Raw genomic sequence first — 24,491 nt, forward strand, 5'->3', positions numbered from 1 at the left:
GGCTAGGGTTAATCTAGGTTTTTGTTGCCCATGCGTAGGTTCTGTAAACATTTGTATTATTTTAATTAAACTAAAGAAATAAAGTTTTGTAAATGTATGCACATAGCAGAAGCTGATAGTGTCTTTTCAATTAGGTGAAAAACAACTGTGCATCCCTGATGACACACACACACACACACACACACACCCCATACGCATCTTTCAGCACATTAATAAACAATAGTTAATGGCATGGCATAGCAATTAGCTCATTGTTTTAAATATGTAGATAGCACAGTGTGAGATAGAAACACAGCTGTGTGTGTCTGCTGGAGGTGTTGGTGGGTTTAGAAAGGTCAGTGAACAAAGTGAGCAAAATGTTCTGACATTTAGAACTGACAGAGTGCATAAGATAATAATAATGTTTTTGATGACTCAAAATACAAAAATGGTGCCTTTTATGCAACAAAGTCTTGTCTTAGAATCTCCAAAGTAAATGTCTAAATATGAAACCCTAACTTATGGTTTCAAGTCCTAGTTTGTACACTTTCTGTGGAACCTGTCTCGTGGTAGTTCACCTGTTAGCGTTTTTTTTGACACTATTAAATCTTTGCATTGTCTTGACTGTGCCTTGATATAAAAATATGCAATTCTGTTTTAAAGACTCAAATTTACACTTTATTATGCAAAGTCTTTGAAGTACAGAGGAATTAAGTCATTCAGTAGTTTTCTTTTACTGTTGTCAGATTGCAGAACATTGAGCAGTGGATAGCTCAGTGTATTGTAGTCTGAGGTATTTATAGAAAATTATTTATTTTTTTACAAAGAACAGTAGCTACACAGTCTCGTGTCAGACTACGTTTTCAGTACTCTTTTAACACACCATGCAACCACCTCTTTCTCCAACATGCTGGAACGTTTTGACTTTTTCTTTTTTTACTGAGACTCCGATTACTACTTTTTTTTAGTGAAGACTTCACATCGTCACCACTTATCACAAGAACCAGGCTTTTAATTTCACCCATGGTTCCCCTCTCCTCAACATTTCCCCCCCTCTGTATAATTGACTTTTTGCAGGTTTTAGCCATCTCTGGACATCTTCTGCAGGCTAGGCAGGTATCAACCCCTCCTCTACCGCAAACACACACACACACACACACACACACACACACACACACACACACACACACACACACACACACTGATGAACACAGACAGCTCTCAGTACATTTAACACTTATTTTACAGAGAGTCACTCGTGGCTTCAGGGTCCAGGTGTCTCTGCAACTGGTGACCCATGTTATCAGCCCACCTCAGCAACCAGGCCTCCTCAAAATTAATCCTGACGCCGTCACGCCACCCCCCTCGCTCACACTTATGGCTCCCTCTTTGGGCGACAATCCCCTCTGGATCCTCAGCAGCCGGGACTCAGACACGCTCACCTGCATACCCCAGTCCCACGAGACACTCCTATCAATTGAAAAGGGGCGACAGAGTGACCCGGATTACAGCCTGTGCTGCGTTAATTATAAGCTTTTTTAATGAATGGGAGGTAGGGGCTGGGAGGCCAGGTCGAACCGCCACACAAGACAAATCCGATTATCCAGGAACGGTTTGTTTCTCTTTCAAGCTCCCCATCTTCCTCATTTTTTTTTTTTTTGTGTGGAATAATTTCCCAGCTTGAGAAAGCAGAGACATTTGTTTTTGGTATCTGTTTCTGCTCCAAATCCTTTTTTTGCTCTATTTTGCACATGTTGTCGCAGCTTCTCAAGGGGCTGTAGTTACTTTATTTTCACTGAAGATGAACTACCTGAAACATAACCAATTAAAATTCTTTGTACGGAAGATGAGAGATGTATTTTCACCTAAAGCAACTTTAGCCATTTCCACTTTTGTTTTTCCTGGGAGATGTGTCTTATCGAGCATGTTCACAGCAATAAACAGAAAAAGGCTTATCATTTTGCAGCTTTTGTTCTGCTATTGTTCTGCCCTAATTTGACATTCTTTCCATGTCTGATGAAATATTTAAATATGTGTAAAAAAAAAAAAAATCAGTAGGATTTATTTGGCTAACAACACAATGCTCTGTGGCTTTGTTTTAGACATCACATCAATTAGCGGCATTTTGCTCTAAAGGCTATTGATTTGCTTTGAACAGGGAAATGTGTGAGCGAGTAAATGGTGCATGAATATCTAGCTATTATTTGAACACCTTTTATATCTTTGAAGCAGCTTTGATGCATGAGGGTATTCTTTGTTAAACACCAGAGTCTGTTAACATTAAAATACATCAATTTATCTTTTGTAATGCTTGCCTGTCTCTGACTTACTCTGGGTTGTTTTGATGAGGCTGAGCTGCAATAGATCCCACTGAGCACTGACTCTGGATCAGACATTTCATTTTCAGCAACACAGTGGAAGAGCTTGTAGGCCTATGTTAACACAGCTGTGGGGTTCAGCTTTGTCGGGATTAATTCTTCCTTTCATCCAATGATAATTTACCAAGAAATGCTGTAATTGATATGATTTAGGAATTTGCAGATTGTGAATCAAATTTAAAATACTCCACTGTACTGAAGTAAAGATTTCCTCTCTGTAATAGTATTTGACGTAACTAATTTGATTAAGAGATTGGCTGCAGCTCGTCCATATTTAAACATCCTTGTGCCACATTTTTGCCTTTTTTAAATTTACCCTGTCTCATCACATTTGCTTTGTAATTAATCACTGTAATTCGGCAATCTTCTAAAGAATCATGTGCTTCCAGGCCAGTTAATTCAATGATTCAATTTTCAATCTATAACCCTATTTGCTATTTGTCGTACATATATTCAGAAACTAAGAACAACAATGCATCACAATATAGAGATTTAAAAGATTTAAAAAAAAAAAAAAAACAATTCCCCAATTTTGTGAGAAAAGACACACAGGAGTTAGATGGATGGTACCAGTCAGTTGATTTTTGTGCGGTGAGGCTGGGTGGCTCGGCTGAGTTAAAATTCTCTCCTGCTGCTATTGACGAGGTGACCCTGTCAGCTTGCTTAACTACTGCACTTACAGCACATAGAGAGAGCCATAGTATATTTCATGCCACATAGATAAACATGCAGCTGATTGAGTTCACAACCCTGGCTTCAGGAGCAGCTGCTAGGACTGCCAGACTGTTTGAGGTGTTGGCAGAGTAGAGATACCTCTCTCTTTCAAATACAGCCACATACAACATCTTAACAGTCTGGGGAAATGGTTTTCAATTCAATTTCAATTCCTGGGAGGATTGTATAATATATGGTGTGTTTTAATGATGTCATTACTGGCAAAGCATCATAGTTGAGTTTGATGTTCATCAGCTGATATACTGTACAGGGGTGGAAAGGGTTTTATGATGTATAAAAAGGTTTGAGTCTATGAATACTCCCAAGCCTGGTTTGTTTTGAGACATATTCAGATGATTTGAAGTTATTATCAAGGTCTTGGGTAAATAAACAATGCGTTGTAAGAGAAGGCAACTAGAAATCAGTTGACAGATGGTAATGTGCAGGAGATGGCCAAGTTCAACATCCACCCACATCAGCAGAATATTTTCAAAATTGTATTACTTATATTTAATACTTACTATACAGATATTATACAGTGCCTATAGAAAATAATCATACCCCTTTTGAAATACTGTCATGCTACTCTTAGGTCTTACATTCTAAAAAAGAATAAATGGATTTTTTTCCAGCTTTATTTGAACTTACAACTTTCAACTAACAATATGTCTCCACCAGCTTTGCACACCTAGATTGGAAACGTTGAGCAGCGGTGGACTGCTCTCCAAGTTCATCCACAGGTTTTCTATTGGATTTAGGTCAGGGCTCTGACTTGGCCACTCAAGGACTTTCGCCTTCCTATCCTTAAGCCACTGTGTGTTTTTTCTCTGGTGTGTTTGGGGTTGTTGTCGTGCCGGAAGGTGATCCGTCTGCGCATCATCAGCGGTCTAGCAGAGGGCCGTGGGGTCTTCATAACATTTTCGGTGTACTTGGCAGCATCCTGATCAATTGCCCAGTCCCTGCTGAAAAAAAAACACCCGCACAACATAATATTGACACCACCATGCTTCACAGTAGATACAGTATGGTGTATTTTGGGTGGTGTGCTGTGTTTGGTTTTTAACACTCGGAGTTAAGTCTAAAAAATGTAATCTTAAATTTAACCTTAAAACTTTTTTGCCACATGGCATAAGAATCTTGGAAGTGTTTTTTTGAAAAGTGCAAAGCTGAGTGTGAGAGGAGGTTTGCGTCGGAGGAGCGGAGGTTACAAGGGGGGGGGCATACCTAGCTAACACTAATGTAGTCTAATATAGCCCTCAAATAAATCATACCTTCATGAATTTATGTTTAGTGTTTGGTGTTCAAAACGGTTTTAAAGAGGTGTCTCCAATTGATGGCCATTTGGAGGCAGTTTTTGGTGCTGTTGAATTGTATGTAGGTTTTTCTAATATTTTGTCTGGAAAAAATATTTTATATATAATATTATATACAACATTATATATAACACTTGACTTTACCTACCTAAAAGTATGATTTATTGTAGTGCTGTTGTATTAGATATTAGTTTTAGCTAGGGTTGAATATCATTTGTTTTTTTTCCGAAACTGGTGCTAAAACAATACTTTTAAAATGGTGGCTGTGCCTAAACTTTGAAAAAAAAAAAAAAAAAAGAGCACATAACGGCAGTCATTAAAGAACAGCTTGTTTATTGCTAAGGCCACATGGTTAAATTTAAAGAATTTATTTAAAATGTCATTACAATAATAACAATATCTATGTTATTTTAATAACAATATAAGTTATTGTAATAACAATAACTTACTTTACCAGTTCTGCATTGTTATCCGTTCCGGTAGATACTGGTCGTTTAGGTTTCGGAACCCAACCCTAGTTTTAGCTAGGTGTACCTAATTAACTGGCAATTTAGTCTAAATAATGTATATTTATTACTGAAATTATATTTTGCTTATTTAGTAGGTGTAATTGGACTAAGAATCTACATGCTAACAGCTCTGTGAGGCTGTACTTATAGCACAGCTGTGCTTTTAGCTAAATGCATGTAAATGTATGCCAAAATGCTCACAGTGACCATGTTAATATGGTGAAGGTATAATGTTTACCATGTTCTTAGTTTAGTTAGCATGCTAATATTGCTTATTAGCACAAACATAAAGTAGCCTACAATTTAGGCTGATCACGGCGCTAGAGAAAAAGTAAAGAGATTGATAAATCTGTTCAAACAATTTATTCTGATTTCTTAGACGTTTATGTTTTTCTATATACAACAACAATTACTGCAATACCAACTATAGCTAGATGCAGAAATCCACAAGAGGTGAGAATAAGAGGTAGCACAGCCACACACACTTTGAGTGTTATAGAAGTCTAAAGTTGAAATTGAATAACGATTAAATGAATTGCTTGTTCCTACTTGAAACTGCATGCTCGCAATTGATTTTACTCCATCCACCAGAAGCACCTTCCGTCCATCCTATTTGTTGGCTTTTATTTAGTTAGCCGGGGTAGGAGAAGGGCAGCTACAGAGACAAGCTCATTTGAGCCACAATGCAATGACCAGGGAAAGCACTTAAAAGCCCTGGGAAATAAGGTCTCGGTCATTGGAATCTGGGGTTTTTCAGGAGCGTGGCCAGGAAGGTCAATAAGGGAGCGAAGCTTAGAGGTGGAGCCAGTGGGGAAGGGGTTGGGGGTGGATGGGAGACCCAGGACAGGAGGTGTTAATAGAATCCGAGTTTCCTGTGGATGACCTCTCAGCACAGGCTTGGCTGGAAGGTTGACACGTAATCATTAAATGTCATAGGAGAGCAAAAACCCAAGCTGCTACTCTTGGCCTGCACTCTTGTCTCTAATATGTGTGAGAATGTGACACAGGCAGTGACAAATCATGACCATAAGCCTCTCAGTTTACTGTAAATTTCAATAAAACTTTGCATAAGTGACGTTGTTCTTCATCTCTATAACTGCAGCATATCTAAATTAGGGGGAAACATGATTATTCTTTTTTATATGCACAGCAACTTTCTCTGAGATCTTTTTGCTAATTCCTCGTTCTCCCTAAACAACTTTAGCCCTGATTTTCTACTCGCCGATAAAAGCCCCAGATCAGAGGCAAATTGGCACTGTCTTGGTGCTCACAAATCGGCGCTTGAGCGCTATGCGTGAACTGTTTAAAAGGCGCAAACCGAGAGGGTCGCTGGTGCCTCACAGACGTATTCTAGATATCTAGCAGGCTAAATATCTGGACCTGTCGGGACATCTGTCGGGGACCTACAGCCAATGAGAGCGCAAGACACAGGTTGAGGGAAAACCAAGGGGAGGCGTCGCCAGTATTATAGGATCTTAACCTTATGTGTGGTATTTGCAACAAGTTGTTGCACCTAAAACAGGCTATAATTCGTAAATTAGTAAATAATTAGCTATTTTGTGAAAATGTGTTAACGACCACACCCCTAACCCTTCTATTCTTTCTTGTTTTATTGCTGCAAATCAGCCACCAACAACTTGGTGCGCTCGTTTCAGGCGCACATCCATTTTTGGAACAAAAAACATTCTGTCTCGCATCATGACATTATTACGTTTCACGTGTCACTTCTTGCGTGTCGCTTCTTGCGTGTAACTTCTTGCGTGTTTTTTTTGTGACAAAACGTAGTTTGAAGACCGGACATATCGGGGATTCCTTCTGGTGAAATATCTTGTATTGTGTTAGCTACTGTCATGTAGTGTAAAGACCACAACGACTTCAAGACTCCCGATTACAAGACAGCAAGCTTTAAGTGTGAACAGTAGTGAAAGTTGTGAAGTGTAAACTTAGCTTGAGATGAATAGTAGAATGAATAAGAACATGTCTGAATGTCTTGAATGGATTGTAAATAACAGCAAAGTAATACCTCTGGACCAGTGTGCACGGATAAAATGAAAGGTCATGCATTTTTATGAAGCTTCCCTGTATCTACACATTGTCATTCATTCCTTTTTGCTGTTTGCACACCTTTGCAATGCAAGATGGCTATCAACACTGCATCATGTGAAAGAAATATATTCTTGAGCATGTCATTGTTTGAAATGTCAGATTTTACTCTGCTCTGGTATCAGATGTTTATATCAGTGTCTCTTTTTTTTTTTTCTTCTCTCTTTTTGTCTTCTTCTACCTCAGACCCTGTAGCCCCCGCTGACTCTTTTGCCAACCCTGGTGGGAACATCAGTGGGTGGGTACTTGACAGAGCCAGTTCCAGGAAGATAAAACCACTCAGTGCTGCTGGAGGTGTGACACAGTCCCAGGCCTCTGCACATTGATTCACACAGGATTAAGCCACTGCATGATGCTTCAGGCGGAAGGCCTGGCATAGCTGAATTACCGTCCCTGTCAGACTTAACGTCTTTGGAGGCCTCCTCTGCCTTGCTCCTGTCTTCTGTGGAAGGACTAGTAAAAATTATCTGCCACTGCACCAACCAGATCACCCAAAGGGATGACTGGCAGTCATCTGTCTCAGGTACCTGCAAATCATGCTGTGTCAGATACTGTGTGTTTACGTGTGCTTGCAGTGTGGGAGTTGATTTTGAGGGAATTTCTTAATTCTTAATTTCTGAGTTTTATTCTGGGGTGCAGCTACTTTATTTGTTTTGTCATATCTGTCCTAACCAGTGTCAGTTGCGTCAACGAAAACTATGACAGAAAATATAGGTTGACAACCTTTTTGTTATGACTGAAACAAGACCAAATTAAATAAAAAAAAAACACACAATGTAAGACATTACGGTCAACAAATAAAAACTGTAAACAATAACAAATACAAACAATAATTATAAGCAAAAACAATATTGTGAAAGTTGTATTTTTTAATAAGTTTTTATTTGGGCTGTCAAAATTAACGCGTTAGTTTTTGCGTTAATTTTTGCGTTAATTTTTGCGTTAATTTTTGCGTTAATTTTTGCGTTAATTTTTTTATATTTAACTTGTTAACAAAAATTTACGAAATTAACGCAGCTGTGTTTGTTTAATTCATGCGGCGGCTGAGAAACGTAATACGTCTACATAACAGCAGGCGGCGCTACTCTGTATTGTTGCCCAAGTAATGAAAACCGGCAGCTGATTGGACGAACGCGTCACATGGGTTTGTTTTCTCCGGATATTGAGAGCCAAACTGTCATGGCGGCCGTTCAGAATACGATCTCATATTGTACTAAGATAGTTCACTGAAACATGTTTCTGAAAACATTTTAAGTGAGAAATAGGCCGTGCAGTTGCTGAATCTGTCTTCATTTCAGCTCAACAAAGGTCAGTTTAGAAGATTTTCGTCAGATTTTGAGAGACTCTAGTCACCTCATCCTGCTCGCCATTTCCGGGTGAGTCCCGACTGCCCTGCCGGCGACTGAACTCTCGGCTCGTTGGAGATGAACTGCGCCTCGCCTGTAAAGTAGACGAGAGCAGGCGACAGCAGCCGGGGACGGTGACAAAAATCTGCTCTCAAGTCAGACAGTTTCTAGCCGTTTCAGCAGCCTTCAGCAGGACTAAATAAGCCAAATTGTTGCTGCTGTTGTTCTGAAAGATATTAAACATTCTGAACTTAGCAGAAACTTTCCTTGTTTGTTTTTTTCTTCATATTTGCAAAGTTAAGTGATTTAGCATTTAAATATCCATTATTACAAGCTTCAGTCTCAATTTAAAAAGCGATTAATCGCGATTAATTACAGCAAATTGTGCAATTAATTAGTTATTTTTTTTTAATTGATTGACAGCCCTAGTTTTTATGCAACCACCTGCATCACCTGAAGCACTCTGTATTCTACGGCTTCTGATTAGTAAATCGCATTTCTCCGCCACCCAAAATATCTCTCAGAAGTTGATCGTTGATAAGAAGCATTTCACATTCAGTAACATACTGTCTCTGTCAGTAATGTTACACATTTTTATGGACTAAAATTATCTACAATCCACTGCATATTAGACGAGGAGCAGCAACAAAACATCAGGGGAAAAAAATTCAAAAGCATTCAGGCAGCACCAAAAGGGTAACCTAATGAAACATCATGTAGTGTTGTTGTAATGTTAATGTTACACACAGACGGCTGTCTTTTGTGCTGCTATCGGAATGAATGAGTAAGTTTTAGGATTTATGTCGACCGTCAACCATCTGAATCTTCCTTTAGATATTCGTTTAAGAAATATCACGTTTGAGCATCTCATCTCATGCTAAACTCAGACAATGAACAATGAATGAGTGAATCCACTTCTGAATGATTCGCTGCTCTGCATTGGAGAGCACAGGGAGCTGCGATAAATGCTACGCGAGCAGGAATGACAGAGAGACAGTGGTTCTGTTCAAACAGCCAGAGTTTTGAAATGATTACTGGCTTTACTGAGAAGAGTCAGTCTGCTGTGGGAACACGCACACAGGACTTTTCTGCTAACCTGGCGATAGACGAGAACGACACCCGTAACCACTGCAACTGTACTCAACAACGATGGCGACAGCTGTAGCCTTAAAATACCTAGAATACATTTGAAATTAAAGAGATACAATATATAAGATACAGAACCATAAGAGCTGTTCATGGGGCTATTCACAGGTGAACAAAGCAAACTGTTCTGTCCTCCCTGTTAAAATTAAGAAATCTCCTACCGGTTACAGTTGATAAAAAGGCCAACGTTAATTGTTAAATGAACTGCCATCTATGATGGGCCAAAAACTCAAGTCTTCTGCATGAACTTGCTACACACCCATTCACCACCCCAACCTCCATACCCTTACAATCGCCTTGCCACACATATAGTAGGGCACATTACTTTCTGCTATGGCACTAATCGCTGGCATTGGATTTAAATTGTGAGGTGCAGATTCATCCAGTATGGATGTAATATCTAAGATACTGAGCTGATCTGTCCCAATATGCTTGTTTTTTAACTTCTCTTAAATCAGCAGTGCCCGTTCGTTGTACAGTCATGAGGAAACGTCTGAAGAGGCTAAACCTTTTTGGAAATGGCAAATACACAGCATGTTTCAGAGCTGTCATTATCCGTTCAGCCAACAAAATTCGAAAGTCGTCACTGTTACACTTCTGAATAGAATAACAGAAACTGTGTCAGAAGAATTCAGGAATAAATGGAGATGGACAGCAATATTCTCAAATATCAGTCCATACAGTGACTGATATGAAAGAAATACAAAAAACTGTGTTGCGCATTGCATTTCTGATTGTCTCAATGCTGTCATGGTCATTCCTGCCAATGAAAACATCTGCACAAGAGCACAAGGATATGGGCAGGAATCTAAGCCGAGAATGTGAATAGAGAATGAGCTGGTTGGCTACATAATTATGTGGAATTCCAGGGAGGAGGTTGGCATCTCTCGAACACGTACTGGGATCAAATGCCTTTGTTTCCACTCCAGACAGAACTAGCTGTTTGGCTTATTTAAAGAGAGGCTGGAGGATGGCATGGTGATTGTTCAGTCTTGGCATACCAAATAAGCTTTTGCCGCTCATTTAGAAAGATCTAATCAAACATTAATTATTGTGACCACCTGTGAAAGAGAAGGCTGTTGAGTGTTCATCTGTTCCCTTATGGTAAATACAGGGTCCTTACTCTCTCAATCCAGCGAGTGAGCCCCAAACAAGGACCACAGGAGACAGAGAAGCAGATTGCATTCCATCAGATCACGAAGTATCTAATACGATGCACAACAGCATCTGAGCCACGCTGCTGTTTGCCAGGTTTTCTCTGACCACTGAGAGCCTGGCATGATTCCTTCGACCCAGATATTTAGCAGCTTAAGAGATTTTCTTTTTTTTAAGATTTTCAGGATAGCCTGCATTCCCCCTCTACTGGCACAGTCCAAGTCTGAGCTGTAAGAACACAATTGCCACCAACCCTTGAAACCGACTGACAGGCTTTAAGAAAAGCAACCAGTCATCTGACTTTGCAAACCATATCTAACGCTATGGTAATCTCAAATGTCTGTCTTTGAAAAACAATACTGGGATGCCTTGGGGTCATGCTTGTTTTCATTGCATGTTTTTGTTCAAGACCATGTTTTCCAATCAGTTGTGACACGTTCTGTCAGGTTATGGAGAGCGCTGGTTGTCCCATGAATAGTCAAATTAGACTGGCTAGAGGGAGGATGTAATCGGGGTGCAGTCAGGTATGTCCTTACAGAGCAGCGCAGCTGGAGAATTTGGCTAGTAATCAGCAACCAGAGCTGTCTAATTGGCATATGGCTCTGGAAGTGCCAGACAACTCTGCTCATTCATCCAAATAGAATACATTCTCTGGCCATCACAAAATTTAAGACAAAGGCAGCTTTAATAAAACAAAACAAGAAAAGTACATACATTATATTTAGAGTGGATGAGTTCTTTAAATAAGAGAGAACAATTAACCCCATCACTATTCTTTGGTTGGACAGAATTCAAATGGCATGCCACATATGTGTCTGTGAAGTGATTGTGAAACCCATGCTGCAGATTAGTATTGAGGACAGATGCGAACAAGAACTGTTTGTTGAAATGCCAAACCCTGAATTTGAGCTTAAAAGCCACTCTGACACAAAGAGACCAAAGCACTTTTGACTATAGAATAACACATCAAACCCAGAGGAAAATTGGAAAGTCCATCAAAAACTGGGCATCTGGCAGCCCACTTCTGGGCACCAAGCCACCTCCACCCTGCAAATTCTTTCTCATTAAACACATTTTGCCCCCACCAAAACAGCTAAAGCAGAAAAGTCAAAATCTAATTTCCTTGAATGAAATCGAGCAAAAAATCATTAAGCACCCAGCGCTTTCAGAGCTTCACCATGTATGAATAATGTCAAATCTTAAATGCCTGCTGCCTCTCAGTAGTTAATCTACCATCAAATACTCTATGATACTTAGTTATCAAGGCAAAATGTAAACCCAGTGTGTTGTGGTGATCCGCAACATTAAAAGAAAAATGAATTAAAGAACTCATTTTCATATTGTCATGACGCACTTTATTATTAAGGTCAGTAGGTAAATGTACCAAAACAAACTCAATAAATTAACCACCTGACATTTATCAGTAAGTCAATTTGCATAAACTTCTTAACTTTTTCTACTACTTTTCTCGTACATGCAACTCATTGTTGCACAATTTATGCAATTGTATTCAATTTTATGCCTAAGTTTTTATTTTTAACGTTTTGCTGTGAATCACAAATTGTATTTTATGTCGAGTTTGTGATTGCAGAATGACAAGAATTGGCAGGGAGTGCTCTGTGCTGTGGGATGATAAGCTAATAACAAATCTCACAATACCCAAGTGCTTTTTGGAAAAATGAATCACCTCAGTCATCAACAACATAACATCAGTCTCTCAAAGCATCAGGTGTTACAGCTTTGATTCCACATTCATTAATTTTGCTGTTGGCGCAACACAATTAGATGCCTAGTGAATAAAAGGACTAATCCCTAACACTCCTAGGACATGAACCACAGCAGCAGGAGATAAGGAATAAATGAGCTGCAATAAAAAGGTACTAATACCCGTATTACTCCAAGCTTAAATTCTCCTCTTCCTTCAATACATGTGTCCACTTCTTCCTTGGGAGACTGAGATGCTCAAGCATCTGACTAATTATTTTTGGTCTTTGTGGGAGGAGAAGCAGGCATGATATCAGACTCGTACGCTGGATTTAAAAGAAGAAAGAACCACTATGATTCATGTGCGAGAGAGTGTTATGTACGTTGGAAGGTGACACTGAAAGTCATGTATCTGGGCTGGAGGTTTCAGTGGGACATTTTCTACACAGCAGCCTCAGAGTTTCTGACACCTTCTCCACTTTCCCCACGTTTAAAGAGCTTACACACGGTCTCTTCTTCTGGTTTCTCCGGCCCACCTCTCTCTCCATTTTTATGAGCGACTTACTGATGAATTTCATGTTCTTCCCACAGGAGTAAGAGAGGAAGCAATGGGCAGGACTATGACTCTAAAAGATGACTTTGGGGTCATTGCCTGGACACGGCGAGCTGGGAACAACCTCTGCCTCTTCCTCCTCTTTTCCCTCTTTTCCGTTTCAGTCCAGTCAGACATTGTGTTTCCTAAGGACCATCATTTCTCATGGAAAGCAGGTAAAATGTTTAATTCTTTGCTATAAATGTGTTGGTCCATGCATCTTTTTTGACTTTTCAAAAATTATCATCCATGTCTTTTATCTCTGGAGCAAAAACACCAGATGTGGTCAATTATAATTCCACATATTGAAACTAGCTGCTCGTCATTTGCCAAGGTTGCTTCAATGGTATTCTTTGACGTATATTAATCTTTCTTGCCATTGAAGTTTAAAGATTTAACTCTCTGAACCTGTTAAGGTTTATACAGTACAGTTGGATGCTACGTGTGTGAGCACACAGACACACACACACACACACACACACACACACACACACTATTAAAGGAGAAAATAGTACAACTACATTTGTTTTCAGTGCAACCAGTTCAGGGGGAAAGTATTCCTCCTCTTTCTGTCACACATTGTTGGACACATTGTGATATTGGACATCACCAATCTTAAGGTCCCTTACACCTGGGCAGTTAGCATAATAATACCTTATTTCTGACAGACTATCCATCCCCATCACCGTGGTGACAAGCGGAGGTTGGATTGTTACAATAATGATGTGTACACTGTGGTAACGTGACACGGTTAATAAGCCATTGGTGCACAGTAAAACATCATGTCCTAGTATGTGCTGCTGGTTTTAATGAAAGCATGCTGCATACAGTTCATGTATTTCTGTCAATTTCGGGTCTAAATATATTGATTTAAAGTGTTTTTAATATGTTACAAATGCATTTGTGTGCATCCATGCAATATTTTATATACAAACATTTATCATATTTGTGGGAGAATCACGTCTGGATAACTGTATTGAAAGCTGATGTCATATGTCATTCCCTTTTTATAAAAAGAATTGGAGGGAGTCTCACGATTCATCCTTCACTCGCTGAGCAAATTCAATTGTAAATGCATTTCCAAAGCAGCTTGAGGAGGAAAACCTGGCCTTCCCACACAACCGCCCCACTTGCTGTGCGATTAGCACTTTCATTTCTCACTCTGTGGTTGGGTAATGACAATGCCCAAGTGATAAAGAGATTGATTAATTTCCCTTGAAAGAGCGGATGTTCAAAAGGGATGGAACCGGGACACCGAGAGTGAGGATTTTACATCCTTGCAGGGCTAGCATGGCTTACGAGTTGTTGCTTAACTGGAAATGAGAACCACTGTCGACACAAGAAAGGAACTCTCAAACTTAACATGCCTCGCCTCTGAACATACCCACCTCCTGATGACTATTTGACTGAGGGACTGTAACAGTCGGTATCACAGTGCTTTGAAGTGCAATCTTACAGACTTCAGAAACTAACAGAAACTTCAGTTGAAGAACAGTCAGTTGTACAATAAAACGCGTTGTGTTACAGAACAAGGACGTATTTGATATAGTTTAGTTTAAATGAGCAAACATTTCTCTGGGCCACACGTGTGTTATATTCACTGTCTCTGCAGCAGCTCCAGATTTATTTCACACATCTGAGTATTAGGTTCATATTGGCAAATATTGATTTAACTTCTCCATCTCCACCATGGACATAATATATTTGAATTCTTAATTTGGCTGACAAGCTCCCTTTTAATTTTGGACTTGCCAACGTAGGAAAGATGTGCTCTAAATTATGCACAGCCGCCCTATTGTGTGTTTGGTGTGTCTATCTAGGCCAGCAGCATTGTGGGGTAAATCTTTTGTGTGAGCCAGTTCCCAGAGCTGTGGCTAAGCTGGGATTCTCTGGCTCAAACAGAGAGCTGGAGACATTTAAGCTTGACCTTCATCAGTGTCTTGGAGAGCAGAATGGAGCACTGAAACACTGCGGCTAATGGGACCATTATTTAACTGTTTAAAGTGACTGTTCAAAGACAAACCCCTATGAACAGCCATCATTGCCCTTTTTAACAGCAAGGTATACTGTACATTTACCAGTAACAAACAGCACACTAAAAAGCAGTGTGCCAGAATAGAAAAGTGTTAAAAACCACATATAAGCATGTAAGGCTTTTTACTCAACTACAGAAATTAGCAATCCCTTTTTTTACATTTCTGTGTGTGAGAAAAATGCTAAATGATGTAACATGATACATGATGAGGACTGGATGTTCCCACTTCAAATACCTTCACAACACATCACTGTCAACTGGTACAGCACAGCGTGATTTGCATTGCTCTGTTTTATTTCATTACATCATCACTGTGTAGATTGCATAAAACTAGTTTACGTGTTGGAGAAATTGATTTTAGAATATAATGGTGAAGTGAAAATGAGTGAAATAAGTGAAAGTTTGCGTACTGTAGCTTTTGCCTTTTTAAGTAGTTTTTTTTAAGTTCAAGGTATCATGTGCCGTCAATGTTATCTTAAGAATACTGATATCCTCCTAAACAGAGCATTCAAATTTTATTTATTTTGACTTCCATACGCATTCGCATTTAAACGCGACAGCAAGACACGGCGCTCATCCAGTGTCAGCTTTAGTCTACTGAAGAAGTAAGATCCTCTCTCTCAGGTTGTCATTTGTCAACCATGAAATGAGTGTAATATTTCTGTAGAAGGCCTTTTGAAATGCTGGGATTCACCTATCAGAAGTTATTTCTGTTTTTTTAACAAAAAGGAAAAGAGCTGCTTTATTCTTAGATGCATCCCAGATGAGGCTGTATTGTGCATCAAAGCTTCTTGCTCTGAAAGAAACAACACCTTTTTATTAAGTTTTTATTATCCTTCTTTGACTAGGGAATCCAAGTAGTTCAGGATAGTGAGGTATCTTTATCTCTGAGGAGAAAAATGTGATATTCCAACATTATTTGAACAATACATTTGAGACTGCGTACAGTATTAAGACTGCAGTCAGCACTTTAATTCAAATAATGCAGTTGTATTTGTTTAGCAACTAGTATTTCCTCATTTACTTATTTGTTTCATTCATATTTACTCCATTTATGGCTAAACATTTACATGATACGAGTTGTTGTCGTGATAAATCCTGCCAGGGTCCTCTGGAGGATTGAATTATTAAACCGTATTCTGTTCATCTAAGTTATGTGGGAACTTTCAGCTATAAGAATCAGTTGAGGGGAAATGATTTTTATAAGATTAAGAAATCAATAAAGGTTTTCCTTGATGAGAGGGATTTCCCTCAGCTTCTGCTGGATTATTTAAAGAGATTACAGGGCTGAAGCTCCAGGACCTGGGGCCTTGTGACTGTAAGAAAATATGAACCCATATCTGGAGTGATACAGTCAGCCAACATTTCCATTTCATTTCAGGGTCTGAGTGTACTTATTTGCAATTTCACCACACTGTTGCACCATCAAAGCTGAATTCAAACATCACTGCTGCAGTCAGCCTCTGTTGTTTCTGAAAAATAAGCTCAAAAGAGGCAATGTGCTAGGATCCAGTCTACAAGGATTTTACATTTAACCAAATTGCACTGAATAATTTACAGAGGGCATTATTTGCTTTAAAAGTGACAAAGAAAAACAATTACATTGCAGTAGGCAAATGCATTTTTAGCCAGTTTAGCCATTACTGGATAATCTGTTAGAATAGATAGAATTGATTTACACTTGATTTAACTTGATTATAAAAGGAGTCAAAGTTTGTCCTAACGGACAATCCCTAGATCCAACAGGTTACTTCCTCTTGGGAGCATAAATACGCACAGCAATTGTTATGTACGGCACAGGCCAGGAGATGTGTTCATTTGAAATTTGAGTGTGAAGAATACACACAAACAATAAATAATAAATTTAGGTCACATGTGACCAGTGCTATAGGTACAAACACCATTCGCAGAGATTATCAGCTGTAAATGACAAATTACATGTTGAATAGCGAAAAGGTTATTGTAGGAAGTCTGAGATTGTGTCTACATGCACTGCCATAATCGTATTAGTCACGTGGAGTTGAATTGTAATTGAGTCTGGCATATCCAAACCAAATACACAGACACAGTTTTTCCTTACTGTGTGGATGAATCTGAAAGTTACAAAGGTCCTCTGAACTGTGAACACCCACTTATTCAGATGTATCAATTTACATTTCTGTTTTGTCTAATATTGGATTGAAAAGATCTTAATACAGCTATGACTCATGTTCTTTCGTATCATTTGACTGCACTAGTGCCCTAACGATACTTTTCCTGTATTGATCTTTGTCATGGAAATGTGCCATTAAGGTCATGTGCACAGTATAAGTAGTCTTAATGTACAAATGCATCTTTCTATTTCTATTTTGGCCTTCCATGCACACGAAGCAGTCATTTTCCACACCTCAAAAAGATGCTTTTCAAATATTTGCTCCAAACCTCATCTTAAAATGCCCTTCTCACATTGAAATGTGGATAGGAAAAGTAAACAATAATAATAATGTACTCCTGAACAGAAATGGGAGTAGAATTGGGAAGAAACAAACTTTCTGTTGCTCAAAGCCTTTTTTATCCCTCATGTTGAATGATCTATATAGCCCATCACACAATAAAGTTGTTGTCATTGACCTATTATGTATTTGCTGTTGATACCTGAGTGTAATCCAATGAAATTCAAAGAAGGGCTGTGACCATGCAGTGTGTGCAGAGACACACACACACACAAACACAACCTTACAACCTTTCTTCCAGTTTCAATAGAAGACGAAGAACTATTTTGTAAATGTGATTAAGTCGAGCAGCTATTAAAACCAGTAGATTAATAAGACAACAATTTATATAAGAAAAATTACAAAGTATTACAAAATAACATTTTGACATTAGTAAGAAACAATTTGAAATCTTGTGCCATCTGCAGCCCTAAGCACAACATAAGCAAGGCTAATAATGAGTAGACAACATCATCAGGCCCTTAACATCTGCTCCAATCCCAGAAAAGGGACGTCCCATCTGGCTATAAAAGATGCTTATACCTGGGAAGCACCTGAGTTTGCTTGTTTAACCGGCCGACAGTTCTCCATCAAAGTGAAGGCCATTTCCAAACCACGGGAAAACAATTTAAGCTGGTTCAGTCAGAAACACAAGTTTTCCCACTGCCTTTAACACATTGAGATAACAAGTTCAATAAATGTTACGGTTTTAAGTTGAAATCAACAGCTGTTCCGTCACAGTGACAAACATTGCAGTCAGATGTGTTTTAAATATTTTCAGTCTGAAGATTCAGTTCTTCATTTGACACAAAGAATTCCAAACAAAATTTTGCAGCAGATAAGGACAGCAGCTACTTTTACTTCCTTTTAAAAAGAAGTCCAGATATGTTTAGACTATTTTGCCACAAAGACTTCTTGACACTTCTGTCCATTAAAGAGAAGACATTTCCTTAGTGAGCTAGCTAGCCATTCATATGTGCATCAAAGAGTCACCTTCTTTAAATTTATGTCCAAAATGAACACCTTCAATCTGAATACAGGACCTCTAAGGAGGTTTCACAGAACACCTTCATCCAGCTGAGCTTCTATTTCCTCACACACAAACATTTGAGATGACACACACTTGATTTAACTGTCCCCCCCTGTAAAGCTTTCAAGATTTTTCTCTTGTATAGTATCAATTAAGCATTTGTGCATTACAATTCAGTAAATTCCTGCAAATGTGCACAAATGCTGTCTCATTAAAATTTGAAATAAAAAATGTGGTTTGCAATCTGCCTCCACGCATATCTCCCTTGGCTAGGCTAAATCTAGTACACCAAGTAAGCCGGATTAGGATCAAGGTGAATACAACTCAAAGTTGACTATTGATCTGATCCTGAAAGATGCTGCTCCAATTAGATATTCCATATCTCAAGCTATTTTTTAAATCCAAACATCCACTCTGCTTTTTTTTTTAGCTTTTTAGCTTTTTTTTTTCTTTTACAAAATAGTGCCTTGGGCTTACCATTGACAGAACACACAAACAATAAAGTAAAACAACAAATGCTCTGCTTTTGTTTAATTAAAATTTGATCAGCATTGAAAGTGCCATATTTATGAAAGGAGTATTCCAGCTATCAAAGAGACCTTGACAAAATTGATGTGTCTCTTGCCTTTTCATTGATTATTCAATTGAGATCGCACTCATGTCCCTCCTTCTGACTGGCAGGGAGCTAATTGAGGCTCTCATAAAAAGCTGGCGGCATGTCTCATGAGAGCCACAAGGCAGGAGATTCCTAGCAGTCAGACCCTTAATCCCATGACAATATCCTCGCAGAAGAGTTAGTTTAGAGCGGCTCTCTTCTCAGAATTCTCTTTCAAGCAGCACAGGGTTCTCACATCACCCTTATACAAAACGTTCCAATTCTGACATCAAGGAGGAATAGGGAAAGACACACGGCTATGACTACAGTAGTTTGGAACTGGGGACAGAAGTAATTATAAATAGTTCTTGATACTGAGAAATCCAGTGCGTAAATGCGTAAATGATGGCAATCAAAGATAGGTCATCTCATTACTGCGTGACTCCTGCAGGTTCAATTAATACTTATATTGAAATACATAAAAGGCATCTCTTGAGCTTCTACATTTTTGTTTAATAAAGCCCCATGTGTGCAGAATAACCTCCTCAATACATCACTGTCAAATCATTTTTCTTTCTGCATTTTTACATGAAGAAAACAAATACACAGACACGTTCAAATGCTGTACAGTGGTGTCTATCTTTGTGTGCAGCATTAAAAATATTCAGTCTCTGTAGTAAAGCTGACTGCACAAGGACAGTAATTCTTGCAGATAGTTGAAGTAAAATCTCAACCAAACTAGATATTTCGAAGGAATCTTAGGAATACCACCGAAGCAAAAAAAAAGTCACAATGCTGAAATGTGATTAGTCAACAGCTTCAGCTCCTTTAATGCAAATGAGATAAATCTGCTGACAAGGGCTTCTCCTGTTCCGTTGCTGCAAACTGGCCCAAGTGCAAAGATTTCCGTAAATCAGCAGCGCGGAGAGTCAGGCAGGAGCTGTCCTGTTCTTTGATGCCTTGTTAGAAGTTGGGAGTATTGAGTTTGAGGCCGATGTGAATGACCTTGTACTTTGTGGGTTATGCATGGCTGTGTGAAGGTCAGGCACATAAAGAGGCCGTAAAAGTCATACGTCACTGCATGTAATGAGAACGGACAAAGCATCTCACATCCTCTGCTGCACACTAGAAAAAAAAATAAGCCTCAGTGTCACACGGCATTATTACTCAATCATTCTGGCCCTCATTTTTTGTTAGGGTTGTTAATATGCTTCCTAAATGCTCTCTATTGAGGAACCTTATTGTAATTCCAGTTCATAAAAAAGGGCTATTTGCTGCTTTAACAAAAACACGACATGCCTGTTGTAATTACAATAGTTTTTTAATGAGATGAACTTCTCTTTGCTTCACAAAAATAACTGTAAGCCTGAAGGTCTTAGCCAGACTGAGTCTGTGTGAGTCCAGGGAGAAGCTGCAGAATGTGCAGGGAGCGCTCAATCAATGCTAAACATGATTTAAACAAAAAAAAAAAACTCTTTTGTGTTCATCTTCTTCATGGAGCAGTTTCCTTGACAAGCTGCTCTCCCTGCTGGAGTGCTCTGTCTTTGTCAGCACAACTGCTTACACCCCCTACTGCAGACAGAGCTGGAAGTAAATAGGTTACTAATAAGATTTCTCATTTCGGATTTTGCGGATTTCACTATATTTCTATAACTACAGTATGTCATCCTTTGTTTGATAATTAATGACATGCTATTTGTTTCCTGGGGTGGAGGTTTAACTTCACTTGAAAGATCTCCTCAGAAAAATGGAGGATGGGGACTCCTTACTGATGCACTGGCCAAAATAAGAGAATAAAAGGAAGACGATAATGTTCTCTGTGTTTGAACAGCGGCGTCTGCAGAGACCTGTTAAAATAGTCTACTTTGTTTACTGTTTGTTTGACCCAGAGGGGAACACACTTGAGAGACAGTGAGGTGAAATCAAATGGATTTCATTCTTACCTGAGAAAAACTCCCACATGAGTCATTTTCTGATTGCAGAGCACTGTGTATCAAGAGTGCTTGTTTTATTCTAGGGTTTGATCAACTGCTGTGCTGAAACAGACTATTCAAAGCAGAGGATGTAGGAGGGAAGAGTGCAAAAGAGAGAGAGGAGAGAGGATGTGAGCAAAGGAAAATCAGTGGGGTTATCCTGCCAGTATTAATGCGGTAGCCATTGCAAAATATACGTTTTGAATTATGATCTTTGTCATTCATCTACTAGAAAATGTAGTATTAAAAACATGCAAATATGGGATCTGGGCTCTGTTCCAAGAAGCAGGAGTATGGAGCTATCTGAATGACTTTACTGTCAATCCAGTCTCTGATAAATTCCGTTTTTATACTTCTAATTTTCAACAGCAAGTTATTAGAGCACAATTGCACATTGTCATAGTTATGTTTAGGTGCTCACAGCAGTTGGTTAAGGTTGGGGAAAGGTCTCTTAGTACACCCACCATCAACGCTGAATACCTCACTATGACTTATGTGTGGTACAACAAGCTTCATCACTTGAGAAAACATTGCGTGTGAAAATAATCCAGGCATTACATTGTTCACCATGACATAATTGGGAAAACAAATTGATATTTTATAAACATAATTTCTAGGAGACAGGGTTGGCAATGTTTTTTGGTAACTTAACGGCCCGGTACACCCACACAAGTGTTTTCACTTAAGGCGGATTTAAAGTAGTACCTAGGCTCTATACACAGAGCCTACGCTCTATCCTACATAAGTGGCCTACGCTGTTGTGAGGTTTATACTTGTGCGCTGCTGTGTCTGCGTCGTTCTAACGTAGCTTTTGGTGTGCGTGGGGAGAGTGTGGTAGAGTGAGTGAAAGAGTTACGTGGATTAGTTTTGGAGCGAGAGCCGACTCCAGCGTTGGAGACAGAGAAACAAAGTGTGTCCTCTGTGTTTTCCGACAGTGGTCGGAAAGCTGTAACAGGAAGGGTCAACCCTCTCCTCCGCCGCAACGTGAAGTTACATTTGCGGGAAAGTGCATGTCAGGCTACGACGTAGGATCTGTATCGGCACGTACCTACGCACCTACTAGCGGCGTAGATTCAACGCAGAACCCATAATCAGTTAGGGCAGATTAATCCACTGTTCAGGTTGAAAATACGCTGGAATTACATGATGGTTTTTAACACTGTACTCTCATTAACTTCTGTCACTGTCCTTTCAGCAACCCCTTTTGTCTGCTGATTTTTTTTGTTTTACCATGCAGATACATAACCAAGAATATAAACAATCAATATTTCCTAAATAAGATATCCTGAATAAGAGGTCAATCCATCAGACTGACTGAACATTCGAAAGCCTTGTGATAATGGTGCTAGAGCACAGTTGGATTGTGCAAAGCAAAGAGATCAGGACCAAAAATGAATATGTCTTGCCCTGTTCCTCATAAAAATCAATAGGGAAAGAAATCCAGTGTGTGCGTAAATAATTTGCCTCTCCCTAGCATTAGTAAAAAAGCTACAGCTAAGAGGCAGGCGGATGTCAAGCAGTCTTTACACACAGTCCTGAGAAGAGGTCTAATCTGCCAAAAATAATTAAATAATAGCAGGTATTTTAATGAACCAGACTCTTAGAAGAGGGCCCTATACAAATGTAACTTTAATAACTTGACTAAATCTACGAATAAATGTTTTACTTTTAATTTATTTATTTGTCTGTTTTAAATGTTGGGACCAATCTGTACTTATAACCCCCCCAGAGATGGACCGTGAAATCCCGATCTGAATCCATCAGATTCTAGCGTGGCTAATACAGAGTTTAGTAGCACATTGTTTAGCAATAATTTACATCAGCCACTCAAAATGTTAGATTTTGATGCCCCCAAGATTAGTCAGGACTTCTCTCTAGCTCACTGATTTATAACATTTTTACAGGGAGTCCTAAAACCCCTGCATTGACAGTAGTTGCAATAGGCCGTGTTTTGAACAAGGGGTGCAACGTTCACTGCATCCTACTGCTACAGTACAGGCCAAAAGTTTGGACACACCTTCTCATTCAATGTTTCTTTATTTTCATGACTATTGACATTGTAGATTCTCACTTAAGGCATCAAAACTATGAATGAACACATATATGGAATTATGTACTTAAAAAAAGTGTGAAATAACTGAAAACATGTCTTATATTTTAGATTCTTCAAAGTAGCCACCCTTTGCTTTTTTTGATAACTCTGCAAACCCTTGGTGTTCTCTCAATGAGCTTCATGAGGTAGTCACCTGAAATGGTTTTCACTTCACAGGTGTGCTTTGTCAGGGTTAATTAGTGGAATTTTTTCCCTTATTAATAAAAAAAGCAAAGGGTGGCTACTTTGAATAATCTAAAATATAAGACATGTTTTCAGTTATTTCACACTTTTTTGTTAAGTACATAATTCCATATGTGTTCATTCATAGTTTTGATGCCTTCAGTGAGAATCTACAATGTTCATAGTCATGAAAATAAAAAGGAAACTCATTGAATGAGAAAGTGTGTCCAAACTTTTGGCCTGTACTGTACCTCATTTGACATTACATACGGGGCATTTGAATTTTCTTTCCAACATCAATAAATTAAAGCTAGTGATTATTAAAGACAAAAGAACAGTGGATTCATAAACTTACAAAACTTCATGACAAAATTAATCCTGGAATGCGCTGACATCCAATGATGAAATAGTAGTAAGTAACTAAGGCAATTATCCCAGATATGAGTTATACAGTAACTTATGTATGGGGTTTGGGGGTTTTATGCCACATCACTTCATTTGCATTAAGGATTTGTTTGGGTGTGGCCATTGTCCAATTATATCATTTTTATTCATTCAGTCTTTACACACATTTAATTTGTCCCGCCTTGGGATGAGCCACTGAATAATTCTTTGTTGTTGAGAGTAGAGGGAGAGCTGAATCGACCTATTGGCCTCAATGGGCACAACAAACAATTTAATTAATTCTGCTAATGCTTGTCTTTCATCTTCCTTTTTGTTTAGCAAGGCTGCATAATTTTTTTGTGGGTGACTTCTTAATCACAGTGTGGACTTCACAGTTTGCAATTTTCTGCTTTACTTATGAGATGAGAGAGGGGCATTTCCTAAATGGGCTAAATGAATAAATGCCATAGCTAAACAAGACATCTCTGCTATTCCAATCTAAACATATCCAGATCATTTTCAGGCAAAATAAACTCTAGCACTCATACAGTAATTATTTAGTAAGGACAGGATAATTATGAGATAAATATTGGTACACAGTTTAGAACTACTGTATCCAAGGCTGTGTAGTTTGTCCTCCATCTCTTACAGAAAAAAAGTTGTGTTAGAAAGGGACCACTTCAAGGCCAATATGGTGAAGTGGAAGGATTACACTGAACAATAACTCATTCAGTCTGAACCTAAGAATTTGTGATAAAAAATAACCACACTATAGTTGCATTATTTACT

General features: G+C 38.9%; 1 protein-coding gene across 2 annotated transcripts in view; it reads left to right on the forward strand.

The window, feature by feature from the left end:
• Nucleotides 1–24,491, forward strand: part of thsd7ba (thrombospondin, type I, domain containing 7Ba) — a 181,675-nt gene that overhangs the window by 36,076 nt on the left and 121,108 nt on the right. For both annotated transcript variants that reach the window (XM_028591769.1, XM_028591770.1), the window contains exons 2-3: nt 7,183–7,519; nt 12,939–13,115. In XM_028591769.1, coding sequence (XP_028447570.1) covers nt 12,956–13,115 — 160 coding nt within the window. In that variant the 5' untranslated portion in view covers nt 7,183–7,519; nt 12,939–12,955. The remainder of the gene's footprint in view (nt 1–7,182; nt 7,520–12,938; nt 13,116–24,491) is intronic.

This window comes from Perca flavescens, chromosome 11, assembly GCF_004354835.1.
Source record: "Perca flavescens isolate YP-PL-M2 chromosome 11, PFLA_1.0, whole genome shotgun sequence".
In the NCBI taxonomy this organism is placed as follows: domain Eukaryota; kingdom Metazoa; phylum Chordata; class Actinopteri; order Perciformes; family Percidae; genus Perca; species Perca flavescens.